The sequence below is a fragment of the Mesoplodon bidens genome (assembly GCF_964165515.1).
Source record: "Mesoplodon bidens genome assembly, chromosome: 2".
In the NCBI taxonomy this organism is placed as follows: Eukaryota; Metazoa; Chordata; class Mammalia; order Artiodactyla; family Ziphiidae; genus Mesoplodon; species Mesoplodon bidens.
Genome location: NC_138177.1, coordinates 37,837,232 through 37,861,296, shown reverse-complemented (window position 1 = coordinate 37,861,296; position 24,065 = coordinate 37,837,232). Strand labels below are relative to the sequence as shown.

The following is a 24,065-nucleotide window of genomic DNA, read 5'->3' as shown; positions in this document are numbered from 1 at the left end:
ATAATTACCATTTATTAAGCACCTACTATATACCAGGGAATCTGCTGGGCATATTTTATCCATTTAGTCATTTAATGTTATTTAATCTTTTTATTTAATAGGCACTCAATAGCTATTTGTTGATTTTATTTTCTTTTAGGACCCTTCACCTGTTCTTGGAACTTTCATAACACTATAAATATAGTTAAATCCAGTGATTGCAGACAATGTGGGGGATGTCTTGGGGGCTTAGCTATTATTTTTTATGAATTACAGTTTGGCTTGACAGCTGTCCTTGTGTTGACAGCTCTTCTGATTATAGCAGTTGTCAAACTCCATCCTTAAGCAGGTTGTAAATCCTGCCTTCTTCCGATTAAAACTGGGTCAGATCCAATGGCAGGTTAACTAGAGGCCAGTGTTCTTCTACTGTATGTCCTTACTAGTTCGCTCTACATGCGCTTTGCGTAGCAGCATACTAAAACCTTCATTCGCCTCTCTTTTACTTTGGTGTTTTTGAATCTTCAGATATTGGTCCTCCTGTTATTTTGTGATTTAAACATGGTCCGTGCTGAAGAGTATATTAGTGTAAGTGTAGGCTTCCTTGTAAATGGCCTGTTAGCCCTCCCTTCCTCCCCCTCCACTGGGAATACTAACATCATTGCATCTGTGTCTCCCAGGGGAAATCAGGGCTTTTCCTTGCACGTGCAGTCATGTGATTTCAGAGTGGGCAGGCTTTGTATCCTCATGAGCCCTTGGTCTTCCACGTAAAGCACCATCTGTTCTGTTCCTTGCACGCTGTTACAGGGCAGTGGGAGGAGGCATTAGAGTGAAAATAAATAAAATAAAAAAGAAAGAAATTCATCATCAAAACCCTGAGGATTAATGGAGTCAGAAGGCTCACTGCTCTGAATGAAAATTCATCTTCACCTGTGCCAGTGTCAGGGCTGCATCTATGGCACTTGACAAATAGAGGTTCCCAGGGTACCGTAAATTCAGCAACTGTTCGAATCCCTGTAGGCTTGCTCAGGCTTTTCCGAGATGGGCTTATGACTGTTTTTGTATTTCCCAGCACATTGTGGGCACCAGTATCCCCTCATTAATTTGGTAAAATGTTAGCACCCTTTCCTTCTCATCCCACTCTCATCTTCTTTGTCTTTGTCCATTTTGAGGGGGAGGGCAGCTCATACATTTCTGAAAGAGGACTCTGCCTTGTGAATTGTGCTTCACTGAAGATGCCAAAGGCAGAGAAATCAATTAACTAATGAATTTTGAGCAAATACTAATCCCTAATACTGTGTTAGATGAAAAGGAGAATATAGAAAGCATATAATCAAGTAGCTCACCATCTAATTGGGAGCACAGAGCATATATTTTCAAAAACTGTTTGTTGGGCACCTATACCTGCCATAGGCTCTATGCTAAACATAAACATAATTGATGCCTATCAACAGTGACTCTCCAAGAGGTACTACCAATGCCCTCCTCATACTGGGGTAAGATTCACCTGTGTGCTTTCCCCTTGTCCTTTAAATCAGTCTTTCTCTTCTCGTCCTTCTTTTTTTTTTCTCTCTACTACAACTTCCTGCTTGCTTATGCTCTCATATCAGTCTGTCTTTGCATAAACCCAGGCATTTGTTAATAAAACTCCTTTCCTTGTGGGTACCATATCCCTTACTCTGGAGTACTATTTTGCAACCCTTAAATTCCAAATTTAAATCTCACTTTATAGTTACAGTTGAGCTAAAATTTCATTTACATTCGTTAGGTTAGGGGATTGTTATACAGCCCAGTTAAGCCTTTTCTCAGCTGGTTGGCAGTAGTCCTCTACATGTGAAACTTAAAAATTTAAGCTCCATTCCTGGGTTAGTACTCATAGATTATACCATATCTCACTACTGGAAAAGTCACATCATCATACAGATTGTATGAAATTAATGCCCCTTTGTCTGAGATGGCCAGCTTAGTGTCTTCAGCCGTAATACACAGCTACTTCGCCTTGATCTTCATGCTTAGCAGTCTCCAAGTGTTGGGTTAGATTTGAGCTAAAGTGTGATCTGACACACCGTGGTAGTTACTACAGTGTATCACAGATTTATACACTGGGAAAGTTATTCCTCTGATACTGCTTTAAAAGTTCCAATTTTAAAACCTAACCAAGTGATTCTCACAGTAAGTTGAGACTGATAGCTGTGGCAAAAATGTTAAATGATTATTCCTTAAAATATAAGTGTCACGTAGCTAGTTTTATGCAGGATAAATATCCTCTTTCACAGCTACTTGATACTAGGCAATGTGTCTTTAACTTTGCTATGTTTTCTAAGAGACTGTTTTCCATTGGAATCTAACTTGAGACTGTCTTCCACTGGAATCTAACTTGGTGTACAGTGATTCATGGTAAAAACCTTTCAAAAACGTAAAATAAAAATGTTCATTATTTTGGGAGATGATTTTAAACTCTCAAAGGGATGTTGTAATCCTAAACACTTTATTGGTAAATATATCCTGTCTCTGCCTTCCTTCCTATCTAAGGCATACCCCAAAACATGATCTCATCCCATTAACACCTGTCCCAGGATTAGAATAGGCAAATTTGCCCTTCTGTACCTTTTTCTCCTACTCTCTATTAACTTATTCAAATATTAATTTAACATTTATAATTCTAGTAGCCTTCTAAGAAATCCCACTAAAGGCAGAGAGATAGGGTTGCCAGATGGTCTGATTTTAGCTCAGAAAAATTTCTGCCTTCCACCACTGTTCACTTAGAACCACCTCTGAGTCTGTGCTATTATAAATTAGAGTTTGGTACCTAAGTCTGTCAGGATGGATAATTTAAAGAATCACCAAAGCTGTCACAAGTTTGTAACTTATCACAACCTGGTTTTGGCTCTTGGCTCTATGCCCACTTCACAGCATATAGCCAGGGAGCCCTGAGCTGAAAGCACCCACCAGGGAAGAGAAGACAGACGAGGGAGCCATAGAAAGAAGCTCTTTTATCTTTACATGAGTACCAACAAAGTGCAAAAGAAGAAACGTCGCTACTAAATCATTTAAGACCAAACTCCCGGAGAGTTCTGCTTCCACTTAAGACAGAGAAAACTGCAACAGAACATTGCTCCCACACTAACAAGAAGAAAATGCTAGATAATCTAGAAAATCGTAACTTTTCTTAAACCCATCAGATAGTAGAAGTTGTGTGTCAGCAAAGTAAACCGAATTCTAAAGAATGACAAGCCCCTATAAGATACACCAACTGTTTCACCTTTGATAGAGCACCCAAGGAAGAGGCAGCCACCATATCTGCCTCTTTTCTTCTAATCTGATAAGAAAGAAAGAAAACAGCTAAAATTAACAAATTCTTAAGGTGAGCTAGTATGACATTTTAGAATAACTGGGAGCCTCAGACCCAAGAAGACTTTTCACTCATGTACTTTTTTTCATTAACTGGGTGCTGTAAGACAAATTGAGAACAGAGAGATCCCTCCTCAGTGGCACACAGGCATGAAATCCTGCCACTTCCCTAGACCCTTATTTCATACAAAGAAAAATCCTTAAGCCACTGGGGGGAAAGCAGAAAGCTCTTCTATTCTCTCCTCCTGTCCCTGGGCCTAGGCAGATATCCACTGCCTTTGGAGGAGGAGTGAAAGCAAACCCTGTCTGCCACTGTGGCAGGACAGGGAGCCCCTGGGCTCCAGATCCTGTGCTGACACAAAGCAGAGATCTCTTGTCCCTGGGGGCTGGACAGGGAGTTCCCACTCAAGACATGTTTTCTCTCACACAAGGCAGAATTTGGCTGACATTTGGGGGGGCAGGGAGGATGCAAGAACACTGAGAAATTGCCACCCCTGAGGGCCTAAGACTGAGACTAGACTAAAAGGACAAAGAACTCTATCCCACTCTCACCATGAGCCTCACTCTGAGTAATAAGCAGTAGCAGTCTTATCGATGGATGAGGAGAAAAAGTACAGAGAGAGACTCCCTCTGTGGTAGATGTGCAGAGACTACTGAAAGCTGAGGGTGGAGTGAGAATTCTAAACAAAAACACCCTCTGGCACCCAGGCCTCACACTAAGCATAAGGTAGCAGCAGCCCACAGCTGGAGGAATTTAAGTGTGTGATGCACTGAGGTTATCCATAGTAACAACAAAACCAAACCTGGGGGCTTCCCTGGTGGCGCAGTGGTTGAGAGTCCGCCTGCCGGTGCGGGGGACACAGGTTCGTGCCCCGGTCCGGGAGGATCCCACATGCCGCAGAGCGGCTGGGCCCGTGGGCCATGGCCGCTGAGCCTGCGCGTCCAGAGCCTGTGCCCCACAGCGGGAGAGGCCGCAGCGGTGAGAGGCCCACGTACCGCAAAAAAAAAAAAAAAAAAAAAAAAAAACCAAACCTGGTTCAATGGCTGACTAGATTGACTCAACACCCATACTAATGGCATGACAGAAGAAAAGGCATGACCATTTCTGGGTGTAAATAGTATTATTTACTTCAGCCTCCACTGTCCTCCTACACACAATGTTCTGCATTCAAGAAAGCAAAGAAAAAACAGCCCTTTTCCAGCAATAAATGAGTAATTGATAGAGCAAGTAGATAAAAATTCATCAAGGGTTTGAAAGACTTGAACCATACTATCAACCAACTTGACCTAATTGACATTTATAGAACATTACACCTAATATACACAATATACATTGTTTCAAGTATACATGGAACATTTACCAAGACAGACCATATTCTAGGCCGTAAAACTAACCTTAACAAGCATAAAAGAAATCATACAAAGTTTGCTCTGTGACCACCACAGAATTAAATTAGAAATTAATAACAGACACGTATCTGGAAAATCCCTAATTGTATGAAACTTCAACACACTTCTAAATAACTCATAGGTCAAAGAAGAAATTCCAAGAGAAATAAGAAAATATTTTGAATTGAATGAAATGAAAACACCCCACCAAAAGTTGTGAGATGCAGCTAGAACAGTGCTTAGAGGAAAATTGGATCTTTTATTAAAAAAGAAAGGTCTCAAATCAACGATCTAAGATTCTACCTTGAAAATTTTTTGAAAAAGAAAAGCAAAGTAAGCTCAAGATAAGCATTGTAATAAAAATAAAGGTCAGAGCAGAAATCATGGAAATAGAGAACCAGAAATCAATGAAACCATTGAAAACCTTTAAAAAGGTCAATAAAACTGATAGACCTCTAGCCAGACCAATTTAGAAGAGGACAAACAAATTAACAATTTCAGAAATGAAAAGGAGTCATCAACACAGATCCTACAGATATTATGAAGCAAATAAGGGAACATTATTAACAGCTTTTTACCAATAGATTAGATAACTTAAGAGTAAATAGACACACTTCCTAAAGACACAAACTAACAACATTCTCTCAAAAAGAAATAGAGAACCTAGATAGCCCTATATCTATTGAAGAGATTGAGAATTTGTTACTGAAAACTTTCCCACAGCAAAATCTCCAGGCCCTGATTGCTTCACTGTGAATTCTACTAAATATTGAAGGAAGAAATAATACCGGTTCTACACACAAACTCTTCCAGAAAATAAGAGGAGGGAACACTGCCAAACTAATTCTATGAGACTAACATTAGCCTAATACCAAAACCATAAGACGACCCTAGAGGAAAAGAAAACTACAGGCTGATATGTCTCATGAATGTAGATGCAAAAAATCTTTAATAAAATGTTAGCAAATTGAACATAGCAATATACAAAAAGAGTAATTATAACCAAATGTGTTTATCCCAGGAATCTAAGGTTGGTTCAACAGCTGAAAATCATTGTATTTCACCATATCAGACAAATCAAAACCAAAAATAAAACATATGATCATCTCCATATATGTAGAAAAAGCCATTGAAAAATTCAGCCTCCTTCGTGATTTGGAGAAAACAACAAAAAAAAAACAAAAACAGAACAACAACAACAAAAAAAAACAGAGCAAAATAGGAATAGAGGGAACTTCTTCAGCCTGAAGAAATCAATAGCTAACATCATCCTTAATGGTAAAATGCTGAATGCTTTCCTTCTGACTGGGAACAAGGCAGAGATGTCCATCCACTCTCTCCACTTTGATTCAACATTGTACTGGAAGTTCTAGCTAGTGCATTAAGGCAATGGAAGGGTCCCAACACCCTTTACTGCCTTCCTGGAGAGACTTACTCCATGATATTTATATCCAGTATTTACGTTGGTCTGTTTCTGGGCTCTCTATTCTGTTCCATTGATCTGTTTTTCTGTTCTTTTGCCAATACCATACTGTCTTAATTATTACAGCTTTATCATAAGTCTTGAAGTCAGACAGTGTCTGTCTTCCAGCTTTGTTCTTCTCTTTCAATATTGTGTCGGCTCTTCTGGATCTTTTGCCTCTCCATATAAACTGTACAGTTTGTTGTTATCCACAGCCTGACTTGCTGGGATTTTGGTTGGGAAGAACTGACATCTTGACAGTACTGAATCTTCCTATCCACGAATGTGGAATATCTCTCCGTTTATTTAGCTTGTTGATTTTGTTCTGAGCTTTATAGTTTTTCTCATATAGATCTTGGTAAATATCATGTTAGATTTATACCTCAGTATTTCATTTTGGGGGTGCTAATATAAATGGTATTATGTTTTAAATTTCAAATTCCACTTGTCCATTGCTGGAAAGCAATTGACTTTTGTACATTAACATTATATTCTGCAACATTGCTATAATTGCTTATTTTTTCCAGGAGTTTTTTTGTCAGTTCGTTTGGATTTTCCACATGGACTGTCATGTAATCTGCAAACAAAGACAGTTTTATTTCTTCCTCCCTAATCTGTATATCTTTTATTTCCTTTTCATGTCTTATTGCATTACCTAGAACTTCCAGTACAGTGTTCAAAAGGAGGAGTGAGAAGGGATATCCTTGCCTTATACCCGATCTTAGTGTGAAAGCTTTGAGTTTCTCACCAGTAAGTATGATTTTAGCTATAGGCTTTTTGTAGATGTTCTTTATCACATTGAGGAAGTTCCCGAGGAATGACGTCAGCAACGTAGTGGAGTGAAAAGCTACCTTTGTCTCTCCCTTTCAATCTGCAACTAGTAAAACATTCATAACTCAACAAAAGTGCCTCTGCCCAACACACCAGGATGCTAGAGAATTCCACACATCTGTACATCTAAAGGTCAGTGGACTGGAACACATATAGGAGGCAGAACCAAGGAAACAGCGGAGGTGGGACCTGTAGTCCTGGCCTTCCCACCACAGCAGCTGAGCCCACAGACCCAGAGAACCCAGTAGCAGCCGGGGAGGCAATGCACACGACTCCACCTACACAACACCTGCGGCCACAGGCAACTGGGCAACAGCAGTAGTGGGGCCTGGGACCCCATCCCTCCAGCCACTGATGTGCCCACCACTCCAGCCACCTGCCCCCTCCCCCCGAATCTGCAGTGGCAGAGCCCACTAACCTTATAATACCAGACACGAAGAGGTGCCCTCACAACTCCTGCTTCCCCCCTTCCCTTACTCTCCCCCTGCAGTGGCAGAGCCTGTGACTCAGGGGAACCCAGACACAAGGGAGAGCCCACCATCCTGGTACACCAGGTGGTGATGCCAGCAACACTGGCAGAAGCAAGGCACCAGTGACCCCAGAGATGCAAGAACTGATAATGTGGGCAGGGGCCACATGTTATGGGCAGTACAGGGTAGAAAGTGCTAACTCTCAAATGTAACAAGAGGCAGCTCCGGTAAGAGAAACCAAAAACTTATGCTATAGTGCCACCTACTGGAAAACAGAAAGCCTCTGATTTCTAACCTGTTGCTACTTCAGATGTGCTGGCAGAGGAACAACTCATCAAGCACCATGAAGAACTAGAGTAACACTACCACAGAAAGAAAATGACAATTCTCCAGAAACCAAACTTAAAGTCATGGAATATTGTGATCTAACTGATAGAGAATTCAAAATAGTGAACATGAAGAAACTCAGCAAACAACAAGAAAATTCAGAAAGGCAGTTCAGTGAGCTCAGGAATAAAATGAATGAACAGAAGTAATACTTTGCCAAAGAGATTTAAACTCTAAAAAAGAACCAAACACGTTTTGGAGCTGAAGAACTCAATAAATGAGATAAAGAATGCATTAGAAAGCATTGAAAGGGGACTTCCCTCGTGGTCCAGTGGTTGAGAGTCCGTCTTCCAATGCAGGGGATGCGGCTTCAGTCCCTGGTCGGGGAACTAAGATCCCACATGCCGCGGGTCAACTAAGCCCACACGCCACAACTAAAGAGCCTGCATGCCGCAGCTACAGAGCCCACACACTGTGGAGCCTGTGCACCACAACTACAGAGCCCACATGCTCTGGAGCCTGCACCACAACTAGAGAGCCCACATGCCACAACTAGAGAGAAGCCTGCGAACCGCAACGAAGAGCCCATGTGCCGCAGCTAAGACCCAATGCAGCCAAAAGTAAATAAATGTTTAAAAAAAAAAAACATTGGAAATAGAGCAAACCACATAGAAGAGAGAATTAGAGAGCTCAAAGATAGAAATCTAAAATTTATACAAGTAGAAGGAAGAGAAATAGCATTTAAAAATGAGGAAATTCTGCAAGAGCTATCTCACTCTTTCAGGAGGGGCACCATTAGGATAATAGGTATCCCAGCAGGGCAATAGAAGGAGAAGGGAGAAGAAAGTTTATTTAAAGAAATAGCTGAGAACTTCTCAAGTTGAGGAAGTTCCCCTCAATTTCTAGTTAACTGAGAGGTTTTTTTAAATCACAAATGAGTGTTAGATTTTGTCAAGTTATTTTTCTGCATCTATTGATATGATCATGTGATTTTATTTTTTTGCCTATTGATACGATGGATTACATTAATTGATTTTCAAGTGTTGAACCAGCCTTGCCCACCTGGGATAAATCCCACTTGGCTGTGGTGTATAATTCTTTTTATTCATTGTTGAGTTCAATTTGCTAATATTTTGTTGAGGGTTTTGTGTTTATGTCCATGAGAGATATCGGTCTGTAGTTTTTTTTCCCTTTCTTATAATGTTTTTGTCTGGTTTTTGTTATTAGAGTAATGGTGGCCTCATAGAATGATTTAGGAAATATTCTCTCTACTTCTGCCTTCTGAAAGAGATTGTAGAGATCTGGTATAATTTCTTCTTTAAATGTTTAGTAGAATTCACCAGTGAACCCACACAGGCCTGGTACTTTCTAGTTTGGAAGGTTATTAATCATTTATTCGATTTCTTTACTAGTTACAGGCCTATTCAGAATGTATATTTTTTTCTTGTGTGAATTTTGGCAAATTGTGTCTTTCAAGGAATTGGTCCATCTCATGTAGATGTATTTGTAGGCATAGAATTGTTCGTAGTGTTCCTTTTTATCCTTTTAATGTCTATTGGACCTGTAGTAATGTCCCCTCTTTCATTTCTGATATTAGTAATTTGTGTCCTCTCTTTTCTTATTTAACTTGGCTGGAGGCTTATTGATCTTATTGATCTTTTCAAAGAACTACCTTTTGATTTTACTGATTTTCTCTATTGATTTCCTGTTTTCAATTTCATTGATTTCTGTTGTAATTTTTTTCTTTTTTTTTCTGCTTACTTTGGATTTAATTTGCTCTTCTTTTTCCAGTTTCCTAAGGTGGGAACTTAGATTATTGATTTTATATCTTTCTTCTTTTCTAATACATGCATTCAATGCTATAAATTTCCTTCTAAGTACTGCTTTTGATGCATCCCACAAATTTTGACAAGTTGTGTTTTCATTTTCATTTAGTTCAAAATAATTTAATTTCTTTGATTTTTTTCTTTGACCAATGTATTATTACTTACTACAAACTTACTATAAAGATACAGAAATCAAAACAGTGTGATATTGGTGTAGGGTGAGGTGTATAGATCAATGAAACAAGATAAATAACCTAGAAATAGACCAAACCACACATGGGTGACTGATTTTTGACAGAAGTGCCAAGGTTAGTCAGTGGAGGAAAGGATACTCTATTTAACAAATGGTGCTGTAACAGGTGGACATACACATACATACTGGGGGGAAGAAAAGCCTCAACCCTTTTCTCATACCCTCCACAAAAATTATCTTGAAATGGATCAGAGACCTATACATAAGAGCTAAAATATAAAGAACTAGAAGAAAATGTGCAAGAAAATCTTTGTAATCTTGAGATAGACAAAGACTTCTTATATAGGACACAAAAAGCACAAAACATAAAAGAAAAAAATAAATTGGACTGCATTCAAAATTTTAAAAGTTTACCCTTCAAAAGATACTGTTAACAAAAGACGAGACACAGAGTGGGAAAAAATATTTATAAAACATATTTGGAAAAAAACTTATATCCAAGAATATGTAAAGAATAATTCTAACTTCATTAAAAAGACACCCCAATTAAGTGGACAAAAGATTTGGATAACTCACCAAAGGTAGATGATTGGCAAATAAGTACATAAAAAGATGTTCATCATTAGACATTAGGGAAATGTAAATTAAAAACCACAATAAGAAGACCTGACTATACTATATAGTACCTATACTATAGGTACTAGAGACCTGACTAGAATGGCTAAAAAGAATTTTAATGATAATAACAAGTGCTGACAAGGATACAGAGCAACTAGAATTCATACATGCTGGTGGGAATACAAACTTTGGAAGTTTGGTAGTTTCTTATTCAAGTTTAATGTTCACTTGCCATGTGACTCAGCAATCCCACTCTAGATATTTACCCAAAAGATGTGAAAACATAAAAGATCCATACAAAGACATGTATCCAGGTGTTCATAGGATCTTATTCATAATGGCCAAAAACTGGACACAAGCCAGATGCCTACATACTTTTATACAATGGAATACTACTCAGCAACAAAAGGGAAAGAACTACTCATACCCGCAGCAACATGGATGGATGTCAAAATCATCATGCTCAATGAAAGAAGCCAGACACAGAAGACGATAGGCTGTATGATTTCCATTTCTGGAAAAGGCAAAACCTAAGGACAGAAATCAGATCAGTGGTTGCCAGGGGCAATGGGTGGGGGTAAGAGGATGGGCTGTAGAGAGGCCAGGAGGAAGTTTTGGGGGTTATGGACATGTCTTATGTCTCTATTGTAATGGTAGCTACACAAGTAGACACATTTGCCGGAATTCAAATTTTTAAGAAGAATGAATATTACTTCAATTTTTTAAAAAAGGGAGAAAAACCAGGGAATCTTGCTCTGTATGTTAACTGACACAATCCAAAGTGGATGAAGAATCTGGGACGGACAAGATGGCAGAGTAGAAGGACCCTGAGCTCACCTCTTCTCACACGCACACCAAAATCATAACTAACTGCTGAACAGCCATTGATAAAAAAGACTGGAACCTACCAAAAAAGATATTCTACATCCAAAGACACAAAGAATAAAACACAACAAAACAGTAGGAGGGGCGAACTCGTGATATAAACAATTCCTATACCACCCAGGTGGGTGACCCACAAACTGGAGAATAATTATATCGCAGAAGTTCTCCCACAGGAGTGAGAGTTCTGAGCCCCACATCAGGCTTCCCAGCCTAGGGGTCTGGCGTCAGGAGGAGGACCCCCCCAGAGTACCTGTCTTTGAAGGCCAGAGGGGCTTGATTGCAAGAGCTGCACAGGACTGGGGGAAACAGAGACTCCACTCTTGGAGGATGCACACAAGGTCTCACATACACCAGAACCCAGGGCAAAAGCAGTGACTTTGTAGGATCCCAGGCCAGACCTACCTTCTGGTCTTAGTGGGTCTCCTGGGGAGGTGGGGGTGGGGGGACAGCTGTAGCTCACACTGGAAACATGGACACTGGTGGCGGTGGCAGAAATATTGGAGAGCGTCATCTACATGAACTCTCATTGAAGGCAGACATCTTGCCTGGGTCATAAGCACCGAGGCCTGGCCCCACCCAACCGCCTGTAGGCTCCAGTTCTGGGACGTCTCAGGCCAGACAACCAACAGGGCAGGAACACAACAGCCCCAGCCATCAGCAAATAGGTTGCCTAAAGACTTCCTGAGCACACAGCCGCCTCTAGATAGGTCCCTTGACATGGCCCTGCCCACCAGAGGGCCAAGACCTAGCTCCACCCATCAGTGGGCAGGCACCAGTCCCTCCTGCCAGAAAGCCTGCATAAGCCTCCAGACCAGCCTCACCCACCAGGGGACAAACACCGGAAAACTACGATACTACAGCCTGCAGAACTGAGTCCATAAACTCAGGTTAGAACCTACCCTGGAAACAGCTGTTCCCTGCCCCTGAGTGATGAGAGGGGAATGCACTGCTGGGACGAGGACCACTTCTCCAAGGTCGAGAAATGTAACTAACCTACCACAGGAACAAAAATACAAATAGAAATTTAAACAAAATGAGACAGCAAAGGAATATGCTGCAGACGAAGTAACAAGATAAAACCCCAGAAGGACAACTAGTGAAGTGGAGATAGGCAATCTACCCGAGAAAGAGTTCCAAGTAATGATCATAAAGATGATCCAAGAACTCAGGAAAAGAATGGATGCATAGATCAAGAAGTTACAAGAAGTTCTTAGCAAAGAGAAAATATAAAGAACAACCAAACAGAGTTGACAAATACAGTAATGAGATGAAAAATATGTTAGAAGGAATCAATAGCAGAATAAATGAGGCAGAAGAATGAAACAGTGAGCTGAAGACAGAGTGGTGGAAATCATTGCCATGGAACAGAATAAAGAAAAAATGAAAAGAAATGAGGACAGTTTAAGAGGCCTCTGGGACATCACATGCACTACCAGTCACATTATAGGGGTCTCAGAAGGAGAAAGAGAGAAAGGGCCTGAGAAGATATTTGAAGAGGTAATAGCTGAAAACTTCCCTAACATGGGAAAGGAAACTGTCACCCAAGTCCAGGAAGCGCAGAGAGTCCCATACAGGATTAAGCCAAGGATTAACACACCAAGACACATAGTAATCAAATTGACAAAAATTAAAGACAAAATATTAAGAGCAACAAGGGAAAAGCAACAAATAACATACAAGGAGACTCCCATAAGGCTAGCAGCAGATTTTTCAGCAGAAACTCTGCAGGCCAGAAGGGAGTGGCATGATATATTTAAAGTGATAAAAGGGAAAAATCTAAAACCAAGAACACCCAGCAAGCTCTCATTTAGACTTGATGGAGAAATCAAAAGCTTTACAGACTAGCAAAAGCTAAGAGAATTTAGCACCACCAGGCCAGCTTTGCAACAAATGCTAAAGAAACTTCTCTAGATGAAAAAGAAAAGGTCACAACTAGAAAAAAGAAAATTACAAATGGGAAAGCTCACCAGTAAAGGCGAACATACTGTAAAGGTAGGAAATCATCCACACACAAATATGATATCAAAACCAGCAACTGTGAGAAGAGGATAGTACAAATACGGGATATTGGAAATGCATTTGAAATTAAAAGACCAGCAACTTAAAACAATCTTGTTTATATATAGACTGCTATGTCAAAACCTCATGGTAACCACAAACTGAAAATCTACCATAGATACACACAAAAAAAGAAAAAAGAATCCCAACACAACTCTAAAGTTAGTCATCAAATCACAAGAGAAGAGAACAGAAGAGGAAAGGGAAAAAAAGTCCTCCAATGTACCTAGCTAAGCACTTGTGCTTTGAGCATGCGTGTTTCCTTCTGCCCAAATCCTGAATGAGGTACTATACTAGCTACCCAACCCTCCAACCAGGCGGATCAGAATTCAAAGAACCTGGAGCAGCCTTGAGGTCCATAGGCTCACATAAGAATATGATTACCTCTATAATAAACTTAATAGTAACTACCATTTAATAAGCATCTACTATTTGAGTCCTCTATTAGACCCTGGACATGCATTTTCACTTGCCTAGGAAGACCATCTGAGGATAGATACTCAAGGTCACACAAACCCAGTTTGGATTCTAGAATCCATGTTCTTTCTATGGTGCTACTTATGAATAAGGGCCTGTCCACCTGGGTCTCCTGGTTAATGTGGCAGTTTCCTCCTTTCGGACCTGTATCCCTATTCTGAATGTAGGCATTCTTGACTGAGGTTCTGACACTCCATATATATCTTACTAGCCCCACCCCCCTGCAGTGGTTGGACCTGACTTGTGGACTAGGTCACTGGCTGGAGTCCTGCTCCTTCAGGGATGGGTTTCTGGCAACAAGGCCATTCAGCGGTGACTGTCCAGACCAGTACTGCTGGCCCCACCCACCACCAAAGCCCTGGGGTGGGGTTAGTTCACTCAGCCTGATCTACTTTCAACACCTTCTCCATAGTAAATACTGACGAGAGATATTTGGATGGTCATCTGCTGTGGGCCAGCATTACATTAAGCACCTAAAATTTATTGTTGAACTTGAGTGGTACTTACCCGCCCTGGACCCTCAGGCTGCCTGTCATCCGAGCCCACATCAGATCATGGCCAAAAGCCAATATTCCTTTGGTATGCTGACATAGTTGAAAAGGCCTTGTGCAAAAGATATACTAAGAAACAACAAATGTGAGATATACACAGAGAGACTCTGGGTTCCTACAGAATCATGGGTTGTAGGTCATAGTTCACATTGTCATCAGGAAACTCACCCAACACAGGTTTGTAGAATTACATCAGTAGCAATAAAGAGGTTGGAAAAAGTAGTGATTGGTAAGGTTGAGAGTCATAATAATTAGTCTCAGGTGGGGGCAGTTCATCCTACAGGCACTATACCGCACATCAGTTCTTTACAATGTGCATGAAAATCACCTGTGGCTCTTGTTACACCATGGATTCTAACTCAGTACATCTGAGGTGAAGCCTGAAGCTCTGCATTTCTAACAAGCTCCCCTAATAGGCTGAAAGCCACTGATCCTCAGACTACACTTTGCATGGCAAGCCCATAGACCTCCTTGACACAGGTTTAAAAAGGAAAAGATAGAGTTGACTTACGAGGCTCTAAGTCATGCATGTAGGTGGCATTAAAACCTTCCAGCCATGGGGCTTCCCTGGTGGTGCAGTGGCTGAGAGTCCGCCTGCCGATGCAGGGGACACGGGTGCGTGCCCCGGTCCGGGAAGATCCCACATGCCGCAGAGCGGCTGGGCCCGTGAGCCATGGCCACTGGACCTGTGTGTCCGGAGCCTGTGCTCTGCAACGGGAGAGGCCACAGCAGTGAGAGGCCCGCGTACCGCAAAAAAAAAAAAAAAACCTTCCAGCCAAGGTTCATGATCTTACCAGAAAAGTAATCATTCATAGAGGAAAAAGACCAAGCCGGCCCTGAGTCTCAGAGCATTAGGAAGATGGAGCCCGGGGTTGAGGGGTCTGGAAATACATATAGAAACCAGGATAGGGAAAGAATGGGCAGCACTCATAGAAATAACAACATTATTCAACTGTTTGAAAAGCAGAGAAGAAGGTAGCCTGGGGTATTTGAAGTCAGGGCCAGAACACCAGACCCAGGACACTAGACTCACTGGCACAGAAAAGGCAAACTTCAAAGTCTTAACAACAAGCAACGGAAAAAAATCAGCACAGGCAAACCAGCACCGTCACAAATGTCCAGAAGGCAACCAAGTAGATTCCCAGATGTGGGAAGTGAACTTACCTGCTCATCTTCAGCTTCCAGAAGGAACGGAGCAAGGGAAATCAAAGCGTCCTAGTGCCAGAGGAAATAGCGTGTTCAGCAAAGAATCCAGGAGAGGATGAAGTACGGGAGCTGGAAAACTCAGCAAAGGCTCAGCTCTGCTACCCACGTCACATCCGACGTAAAGTTACGTCGTACTGAACCAATGAGAGGCCTGAGTTCCTTCTTACCTGTGTGGGGCATTATCAACACTTGTGAGTTAAGTGGCTCTAGCTGTGAAAATTGACCAATAGTATGAGGCAGGAGGCAGAGCCCTGAGTCTCAGAGTGAGGCCCCAGATCATCAGTATCAGCATCACCTGGGAACCTGTTAGGAAATGTAAATTCTCAGTCATGCTCCAAACCTACCAATCAGAAACTGCGGGGGTGGCACCCTGCAGTCTGTGGTCCAACAAGCCCTCCAGGTGATTCTGATGCAGGCTTACTGCAGTAGAGTCTAGTGAAAGCCTGGTGGAGAGAGGCCAGGTGTGGCAAAGGAGAGTCATTATAAGTAGGCTTGATAATGGCGCTTTTAAAGAGCTGGTGGGGCTTCCCTGGTGGGGCTTCCCTGGTGGGGCTTCCCTGGTGGCGCAGTGGTTAATCCACCTGCCACTGCAGGGGACATGGGTTTGAGCCCTGGTCTGGGAAGATCCCACATGCTGCAGAGCAGCTAAGCCCGTGAGCCACAACTACTGAGCCTGCACTCGAGAGCCCACGAGCCACTCCTGAGCCCACATGCCACAACCACTGAAGCCTGCGCGCCTAGAGCCCATGCTGTGCAACAAGAGAAGCCACTGCAATGAGAAGCCCGCACACCACAACGAAGAGTAGCCCCTGCTCGCCACAACTAGAGAAAGACCACGTGCAGCAACGAAAACCCAACGCAGCCAAGAATAAATAATTAAAAAAAAAAAAGAGCTAGTGAAGTCTTAAAGCCTGTTTATAGGGAGAAGAAAACCCAGTAGAGATAATGTAAAATAATAATTAGTAAAACATGCTCAGTGATCAACAATGAAAACCAAAGTGGATGAACATAAACTGTAGTAAAAATTATAAGTGAAAATTTAATAACGGGCATTAACAGTCTTTGCCTCTTAAGCTTTTTATTTCCCAACCACATAAATGTGTCTACTGGTAAGGACACCATTAGGAATTTTCAATAATCTGTATGTCTCTTTCAAATGTATTTCTCCAGCATGGTAAGGGAAACCACCTTAGGTAGGTAGCTCTTTGGCCAGAGTGATCATGTAATATAAATATATTTAAAGAGTATCCAGAAAAATTGCTAAAAATCCTGAGCCCAAAACATATGTCTTCAGGAAGTCACACAGTACAGTAAAAATGGAGATAGTAGTGTGTATGGGGTGAGTGGGTTTTTTTTTTTTCAGATTCAAATTTTACCTCCCTGCTGAGCTTATCAATATAGATATCCCCTAGTACCACATATTTATCATGTCCCAAACAATATTATTTCTACCCCTCCATAATTTTCTGCTTCTGTTCCCCTCCAAAAACTTTGCTCTTCCTTCTTCTGGTTCCTTATTTTAGAGATATCACCAGCATCTATGTGTTCTCCAAGACTAGAAACATAGGTGTCATCTTTGATTCTTCTAATTCTTTTGACCATTGGATTGATTTGTTAAAGTTTTTTTTTTGTTTTAATGTTAAGGATATTAGCTCTTATCTGTGTTATGTAGGTGAATATGTTTCCCAGTTTATGGTTTACTTTTGTATATAGTATTTTTGTGTGTGTGGTATAGCTGTTTTAAATTTGTGTTCAAATTTATCAGTTTTAGGTTTCTATATAATCAGATTTATCAGTAATTTTATCAAGTGTAGAAATACTCAGGCTGTTTTAAACATTACGATCACAGGCCTTGGGCCTAAGAGCTTTTCAAAAAAGTACTTGAAATCTGAAATCTGAAACAAAATATCTTTGCTCCAGAAAACAAAAAGAAAATTGCAAAATATAAATAATTAAATGTTTAGCTAGGTGTCTATAAATATGACATTATATCAGTTTCATTAATTATTAAATTTAGTGTTCACAAACTTTTTTGTTTTTTAATTAGAATTCTACCTTTATTCTTTTTTTAACATCTTTATTGGAGTATAATTGCTTTACAGTGGTGTGTTAGTTTCTGCTTTATAACAAAGTGAATCAGTTATACATATACATATGTTCCCATATCTCTTCCCTCTTGCATCTCCCTCCCACCCTCCCTATCCCACCCCTCTAGGTGGTCACAAACCACCGAGCTGACCTCCCTGTGCTATGCGGCTGCTTCCCACTAGCTATCTGTTTTACGTTTGGTAGTGTATATATGTCCATGCCACTCTCTCACTTCGTCACAGCTTAGCCTTCCCCCTCCCCACATCCTCAAATCCATGCTCTAGTAGGTCTGTGTCTTTATTCCCATCTTACCCCTAGGTTCTTCAGAACCATTTTTTTTTTAGATTCTATATACATGTGTTAGCATATGGTATTTGTTTTTCTCTTTCTGACTTACTTCACTCTCTATGACAGTCCCTACGTCCATCAACCTCACTACAAAGAACTCAATTTTGTTTCTTTTTATGGCTGAGTAATATTCCATTTTATATACGTGCCACATCTTTATAGGTTGCTTCCATGTCCTGGCTATTATAAATAGAGCTGCAATGAACATTGTGGTATGTAACTCTTTTTGAATTATGGTTTTCTCAGGGTATATGCCTAGTAGTGGTATTGCTGGGTCATATGGTAGTTCTATTTTTAGTTTTTTAAGGAACCTCCATACTATTCTCCATAGTAGCTGTATCAATTTACATTCCCACCAGCAGTACAAGAGGGCTCCCTTCTCTCCACACCCTCTCCAGCATTTATTTATCAGTCCCTTCTTTATACTCCTGCCAACACTAGCTAATTTCAAGCCCCCAAAAAGGACTACCACAATCTCTTAACTGCCATAATGCCTACCTGCCACAAATGCCTAGGTTCTCCAAGTCACTCTAGAATTATCATCCTAACACAGAGGTCAAATTATGCTACTCCCCTCCTCATAAATGCCAGACTTCTTAGTATGGCTTTCAAGGCTTTGTATAGTTTAACTTAAATCCAGCCTCTGCTTTTGACCCTCTATATTGCTTCTCTGAGCCAGCAGACAGTTCTCTCAGCATTCCCTGTGCTCTCCTGCTTCTCTTAATGTTGTTTTGTCACTCTGCATGCCTTTTCTTCTAAGTTTACCTGGAATTTTACTCTGTCCTCAAAGCTCAGCTTACATACCACCTACTTGTAGTATTTTTCCTGATCCCTTAGCTTTCCTCTCTCCATCCCCCTCACCTTTGCAGGTGTGTGTGTGTGTGTGTGTGTGTGTGTGTGTGTGTCCGCCTGCCACAGTGTTTACTCATCCTTCTAGGTTCCTTAGAGCAGGAATCTTACCTGTATCCTTGATAGGACTGGTATGGTATGTATTCAGTAAAATACTCATTGAATCAAACTACTTACCCTTCTTGCTCTCCCTTTCTTTTAAAAACCTTTTGTTGTTGCTGTTGTGTAATATATCACACTACAAAATTGTATATAAAATGTATATGAAGAATTTAAAACGTACCTTTAAAAAATTATATACCTACCATGTAGTTTAAGAAAGAGAACATTGCCAGTATCTTTGAAACCCCTGTGTGTGTGCCTATCCAATTATACGGCCTTCCCTATACCGCCCCCCACCCCAGATTAGCACTGTCCCAAATTTCATACCACTATTTTCCCTTAGAGTTTCACTTCATATTTGTGTCTCTGAATAATGGTGTTTAGTCTTGCCTGTTTTTAAAATTGTGTTTAAATGGAAACATACTGTATGTATCCTTCTAATTTGCTTTTTCCCTTCAACATTATGTTCTAGAGATATACTCATGTTATATGAAGCTATAGGTCATTAGTTTTCATTTTGGTAAGGGATTTCATTGTATATGTAAACAATATTTTATTTTTACATGTTATTCTTAATGGGCATTTGAGTTGTCTACATTTGGGGTCTATCACAAACAGGGCTACTATATGTACATTCTTGCAGATATCTCCCAGAGAATACATGCAAAGGTTTCTAGAGAGTATAACTAGGAGTAGAATTGCTGGGTCCAAGGGTAGGCATTTGTTTAGGTTTAACGTGTAATGCCAACTTGTTGTCCAAAGTGTTGTCCAAAGTGATGCACAGTGTACACTCTCCACAGTCCAGAGGGGAGTTTCCCTTGCTCCTGGCCTCCTTCATGCTTGGTATTGTCTCAGTTTTTAGTTTTCAATTATCTAGTGGGTATGAAATGGTATCTCCTGGTTTTAATTTTTATTTCCGTGATTACTAATGTGGTTGCTCATCTTCTCATATGTTTGTTGCTATTTATGTTTTATCTTGTGTGAAATGCCTATTTTTGACTTTAGCCCAGTTGTCTCAGTGCCATCTAATTAATGGAGCTTTGTTTCTTCGCTGATCTTCAATGCCAGCATTGTCACAATCAAGTTTCTGTACGTGTGCAAAAGAATGGATGGCTCTCTCTTCTAGCCCTTTGGTCTGTTTGTCCATCCTGGGGGCAGTACCATACCATCTTCATAATAAGTCTTGATATCTGTAGGTCCTTTTCCTCTTCCTGTGTCTTGTGTGATTGGTGCCATTTTTTTAAGGTTGCTTTAGAGGGGTGGTCTGATTACTAGGCCACCTTTTTTTCTTTCTTCATTTACGAATTTTAAAGTTCAGTTAGTTACCCAGTTATTCCCTCTTCAAAGACAAAACAAAATCTTTTCTTTGACATTTACAGTATTTTGAGCCTTTTGACTTAGCCTACAAACCTATCATTTTGATCAAAGTAAATGAAATACTTAAACTATTTTTGTTCCTTCCCTTCATCCCATCCTGAAGAATAGAGTCCAGAAGCCTCACAATTTAAAAAAATGTATTTGTTTGTTAGCTTCTGGGCAACCACAAAGGCAAATTTGATTTTCCTAACACTGGCAAACCCACCGTCACGGCGCAGTTCCATTACAAGGCCTCATCACCCCCCAGCCACTGTCCCGTCGCCCACTGTTCAGGATTCCTTATTGCTCAGCACTTGCCTTTCCTGCTGAAGTTTAGTACTCTCTGTCTCATGGTAACTTGGTTTTCGTATTTGTCGATTTTCTTGTCAGCTGCTGCCTGTGAATTTTTGGACATTGTTGAGCTGCTGCTCCAGTCCGGCGCCGACCCCACACTCCGAGACCAGGACGGCTGCCTGCCGGAGGAGGCGACAGGGTGCAGAGAGGTCACTTTGATGTTACAGCGGCACACGACTGGCAAGGCTTAATCAAAAGACTGGAAACCCACAGTCTATAACGGCACAGGGCTTCAGTGGTTAAAGAAAACTTCAAAAAATAACACTTCTTTTGCCACCCATCTTTGGTATACACTGGCTAATAAGATCAGTTGTGAGAAACTGGGGTTTTGAAGTCTCAGCAATTCCTTCTACTTGCATATATTCCAGCGAGTACCGTTTGGTGATGAACATGTGTACTGTACATAATACAATCCGATTCCGCTGAACGTGCTCTGAAATTTATCAATGTCCTAGAGGCTGGGAGAGGAGGAGACGCATCGTATTTCACAATATTAAACATGACTGCTCTTTTAAAAAGCATACAGAAGGGAAGTAGAACCGGCAGTACTACACCGACAATTAGGGAAAGTTCCATGAAATCCCAATATGGTGGAGCTCACACGGTCTCATGGCATTTGGTACAGATGGTCTGAATAAGTAGCTAAAACATCTATTCTTTTGTCAGACAGATTTGGGAAGATAGGAAAAAAGAGGGCTGTTAAGAAAGCCAAAGAGAGAAAGGGCAGAGTTTTGTCACGTAAGGGATATAGAAATCAGAGGAACAACCAGATTTACGGAAAAACCTCAGAATCTTGGACATCTTAGGATGGAAACACAGATTGTAGAGAATGCACTGGTTAGGTCAGGATTCCTTAAACTCATGTTTACAAAACAGGGAGGAACCTCCCTAGGGCCCTTTTAATTGGCTGTAATGTTCCTGTTGCATATGGCAGCAGTCTCTGTAACTAGCTCAGGCCTGAACTGTTAGACCTATTTGGGTCTAATATGAAACAGCCGTAATGCCCCAATACTTAGGTGTGATTGAAGTTATTTCTGGAGCACTTCTATTTTTTATTAAAAACATAGACAAGTACGCCACAGGTTTTATGTAAAGGATAGACAAGTATGCCACTGTTGAAACTGGCTCCCTACATTTTCCCCTTTAAGCCTCAAGAACTCCATCTGGGAAATTCCTTGACATTTCTTATTATGTGAGGAAAGTAGATAGTTGTCATAGGAAGAGAAATGAAGAAACAAGTTGAGATGCCAAGATGACCATTTAAAAGATAATTTTTTAACGTGTCACTCCTAAGATAACAAGTAATAAACTTGTTTAGTGGAGCCCTCAACAATGGACAAGAGTTTCATTAGCTCAAGCTAACCTGTCCTTCTGGAACAAGCCCCTCGAGAGCAGAAATGAGGCATATTAATAATGCTGCTTATTTTGTGATTTTTCTAACCTCTTATTTTCTGAGATGTAAACCAAAACCACTCACCAAGATTATTCATTTTTTAAATGGCTTCTTAATTATCTGTGGAAGTGATAAGCACGTTAGTACATACTGAAATGTTACTGTAATTCTAGCAGAGGTTTCTCTTCATTATCTGTTCTTTTCCCACAGTCCCAGCTACATTGCAACCTACTGTTCAGCTAAATTCTCTCATGTTCCACATTAATTGAATGTGTTTTAAGTAACATTATTCATTAGTTACAGTAAAAGTGACCAAGATGTTGCATGCAGCTTTTAACTGATATTACTTTGTGCATTTTTCGGACATTAGCAAATCAAAAAGTGTTTATTCATTTCCAATTTACAGGGTAGTTATCTGAGCAAGAAGCTATCAAGGAGCTCCTTTTTTCATTTCTCTTTTGTAATTCATCCTGGGTATGTATTAGACAAGTTTTTAATAAGCTGCCTTGCCACATCCAAAACAGGTTGTTTTTAAATAAAGAATGTAATTTGGTTTTTATTAATTTTATTTTAAGGTTTCACATTTGCATTGAAAGCTATCACTAAAAGCAGTCATCAACTTAACATTTTCAAGTGCATTTTAAAATCAGGTTCCAAAATCTCTATACTTCTGTTGCCCGTATCTGAATTTTCAAAAACCTTACCGTTGTATATAACAATCTATGGATCATCTCCCTGTGCCTTATTAAGGGGACGATTTCATTCATAAATGTCAGAGAAAACTGGATCTTGGTTTGTTTTCATTCCCCTTAAATTATTGAACTATTATGAAGTGCATCACACTTCAGCCAGATCATGAGTTCCACTGCCAAAGCTGCAGCGGTTACCACCAAGCAAAGGACACAAATATACTGAACCAAAAAGCTGGCTAACTTCCTCAGATATGTGATGAACCATTTTTTCGTATAGTTCAGCAGGATAAAACTAGGACATACTTTTAGTGTAAGTTTGGTTTTGTTTTGCAGAATTTTTTTTTCCTGGACAGATTAGTGATGTTCAAGCCAATTAGTATTTGAAAATATCCTAGAAAACCTTTTTCTGAAGGTTCATCTCTTCTTTCTTTGGCCACGCCATGCAGCTTGTGGGATCTTAGCTCCCCGACCAGGGATTGAACCCATGCCTTCAGCAGTGAAAGGAATTCCCTAACCACTGGACCGCCAGGGAATTCCCTGAAGGTTCATTTCTAGTCATGATTCAACTAGAACTTCAAAATAATTGTTCAGCCTTTTTTTTTTAATGTTTACTGGGATTGGGATTTTGTTTACCTCATCCTTGGTTCAAACTCTCTGATTTGTTATTTTTAGTGTACATGAGAATTTTAAAAATTGAGTCTCCATTGTGTTCCCAAACTGGAAACCAGTTGGCTTGGAGGCATCTTTAGGTAGTGGGTAACTAAAGACGTTTGTCAGTGTTGTGAATAGTTGCTTTTTGCTACTTTACAACTTGCATTTTCTAGACTATTTATATTTTACCTTTCTACTTGAACCTCCTTCTCGGTTCCACATTTATTCTATTGTCTTGTCCTCCAGACACCTCTATAGATGTGTGTCTACACATAAAAACATACCTAACCCCATTTTCCTATGCCCTTAATAAAGTGAAAAAGGAAATTTGTTGCTTTTTCTTCTTTTTCTTTCCTGGAGATATTGTGATCAGAACAACGCTAATGGCTCTTTCTGTATTTAATATTTATTCAACGCTGTCATTTACTTTGCCCTCTATCAACTGATCTAAGAGGCCCTGATTGCCTTCACAGTAGTCTTGATACACACTAGTGAAAAACAAGGAATAAAAAGAGAATCATGTAAACAAACATTACAGAGGAGGCAAAGAAAAGCATCTGAATCACTGTTACCTTCAGAACTCTTGCTGAGTCAGCTAAATCAGTGTTAACT

The 24,065-nt window shown here is 40.4% G+C and overlaps 1 protein-coding gene across 3 annotated transcripts in view; it reads left to right on the top strand.

The window, feature by feature from the left end:
* The window catches only part of ACBD6 (acyl-CoA binding domain containing 6), a 227,947-nt gene extending 204,167 nt beyond the window's left edge, over positions 1–23,780 (top strand). For all 3 annotated transcript variants that reach the window (XM_081223493.1, XM_081223492.1, XM_081223490.1), the window contains one exon: positions 20,754–23,780. In XM_081223493.1, the coding sequence (XP_081079619.1) occupies positions 20,754–20,908 (155 nt within the window). In that variant the 3' untranslated portion in view covers positions 20,909–23,780. The remainder of the gene's footprint in view (positions 1–20,753) is intronic.
* Positions 23,781–24,065: the final 285 nt, after the last annotated feature.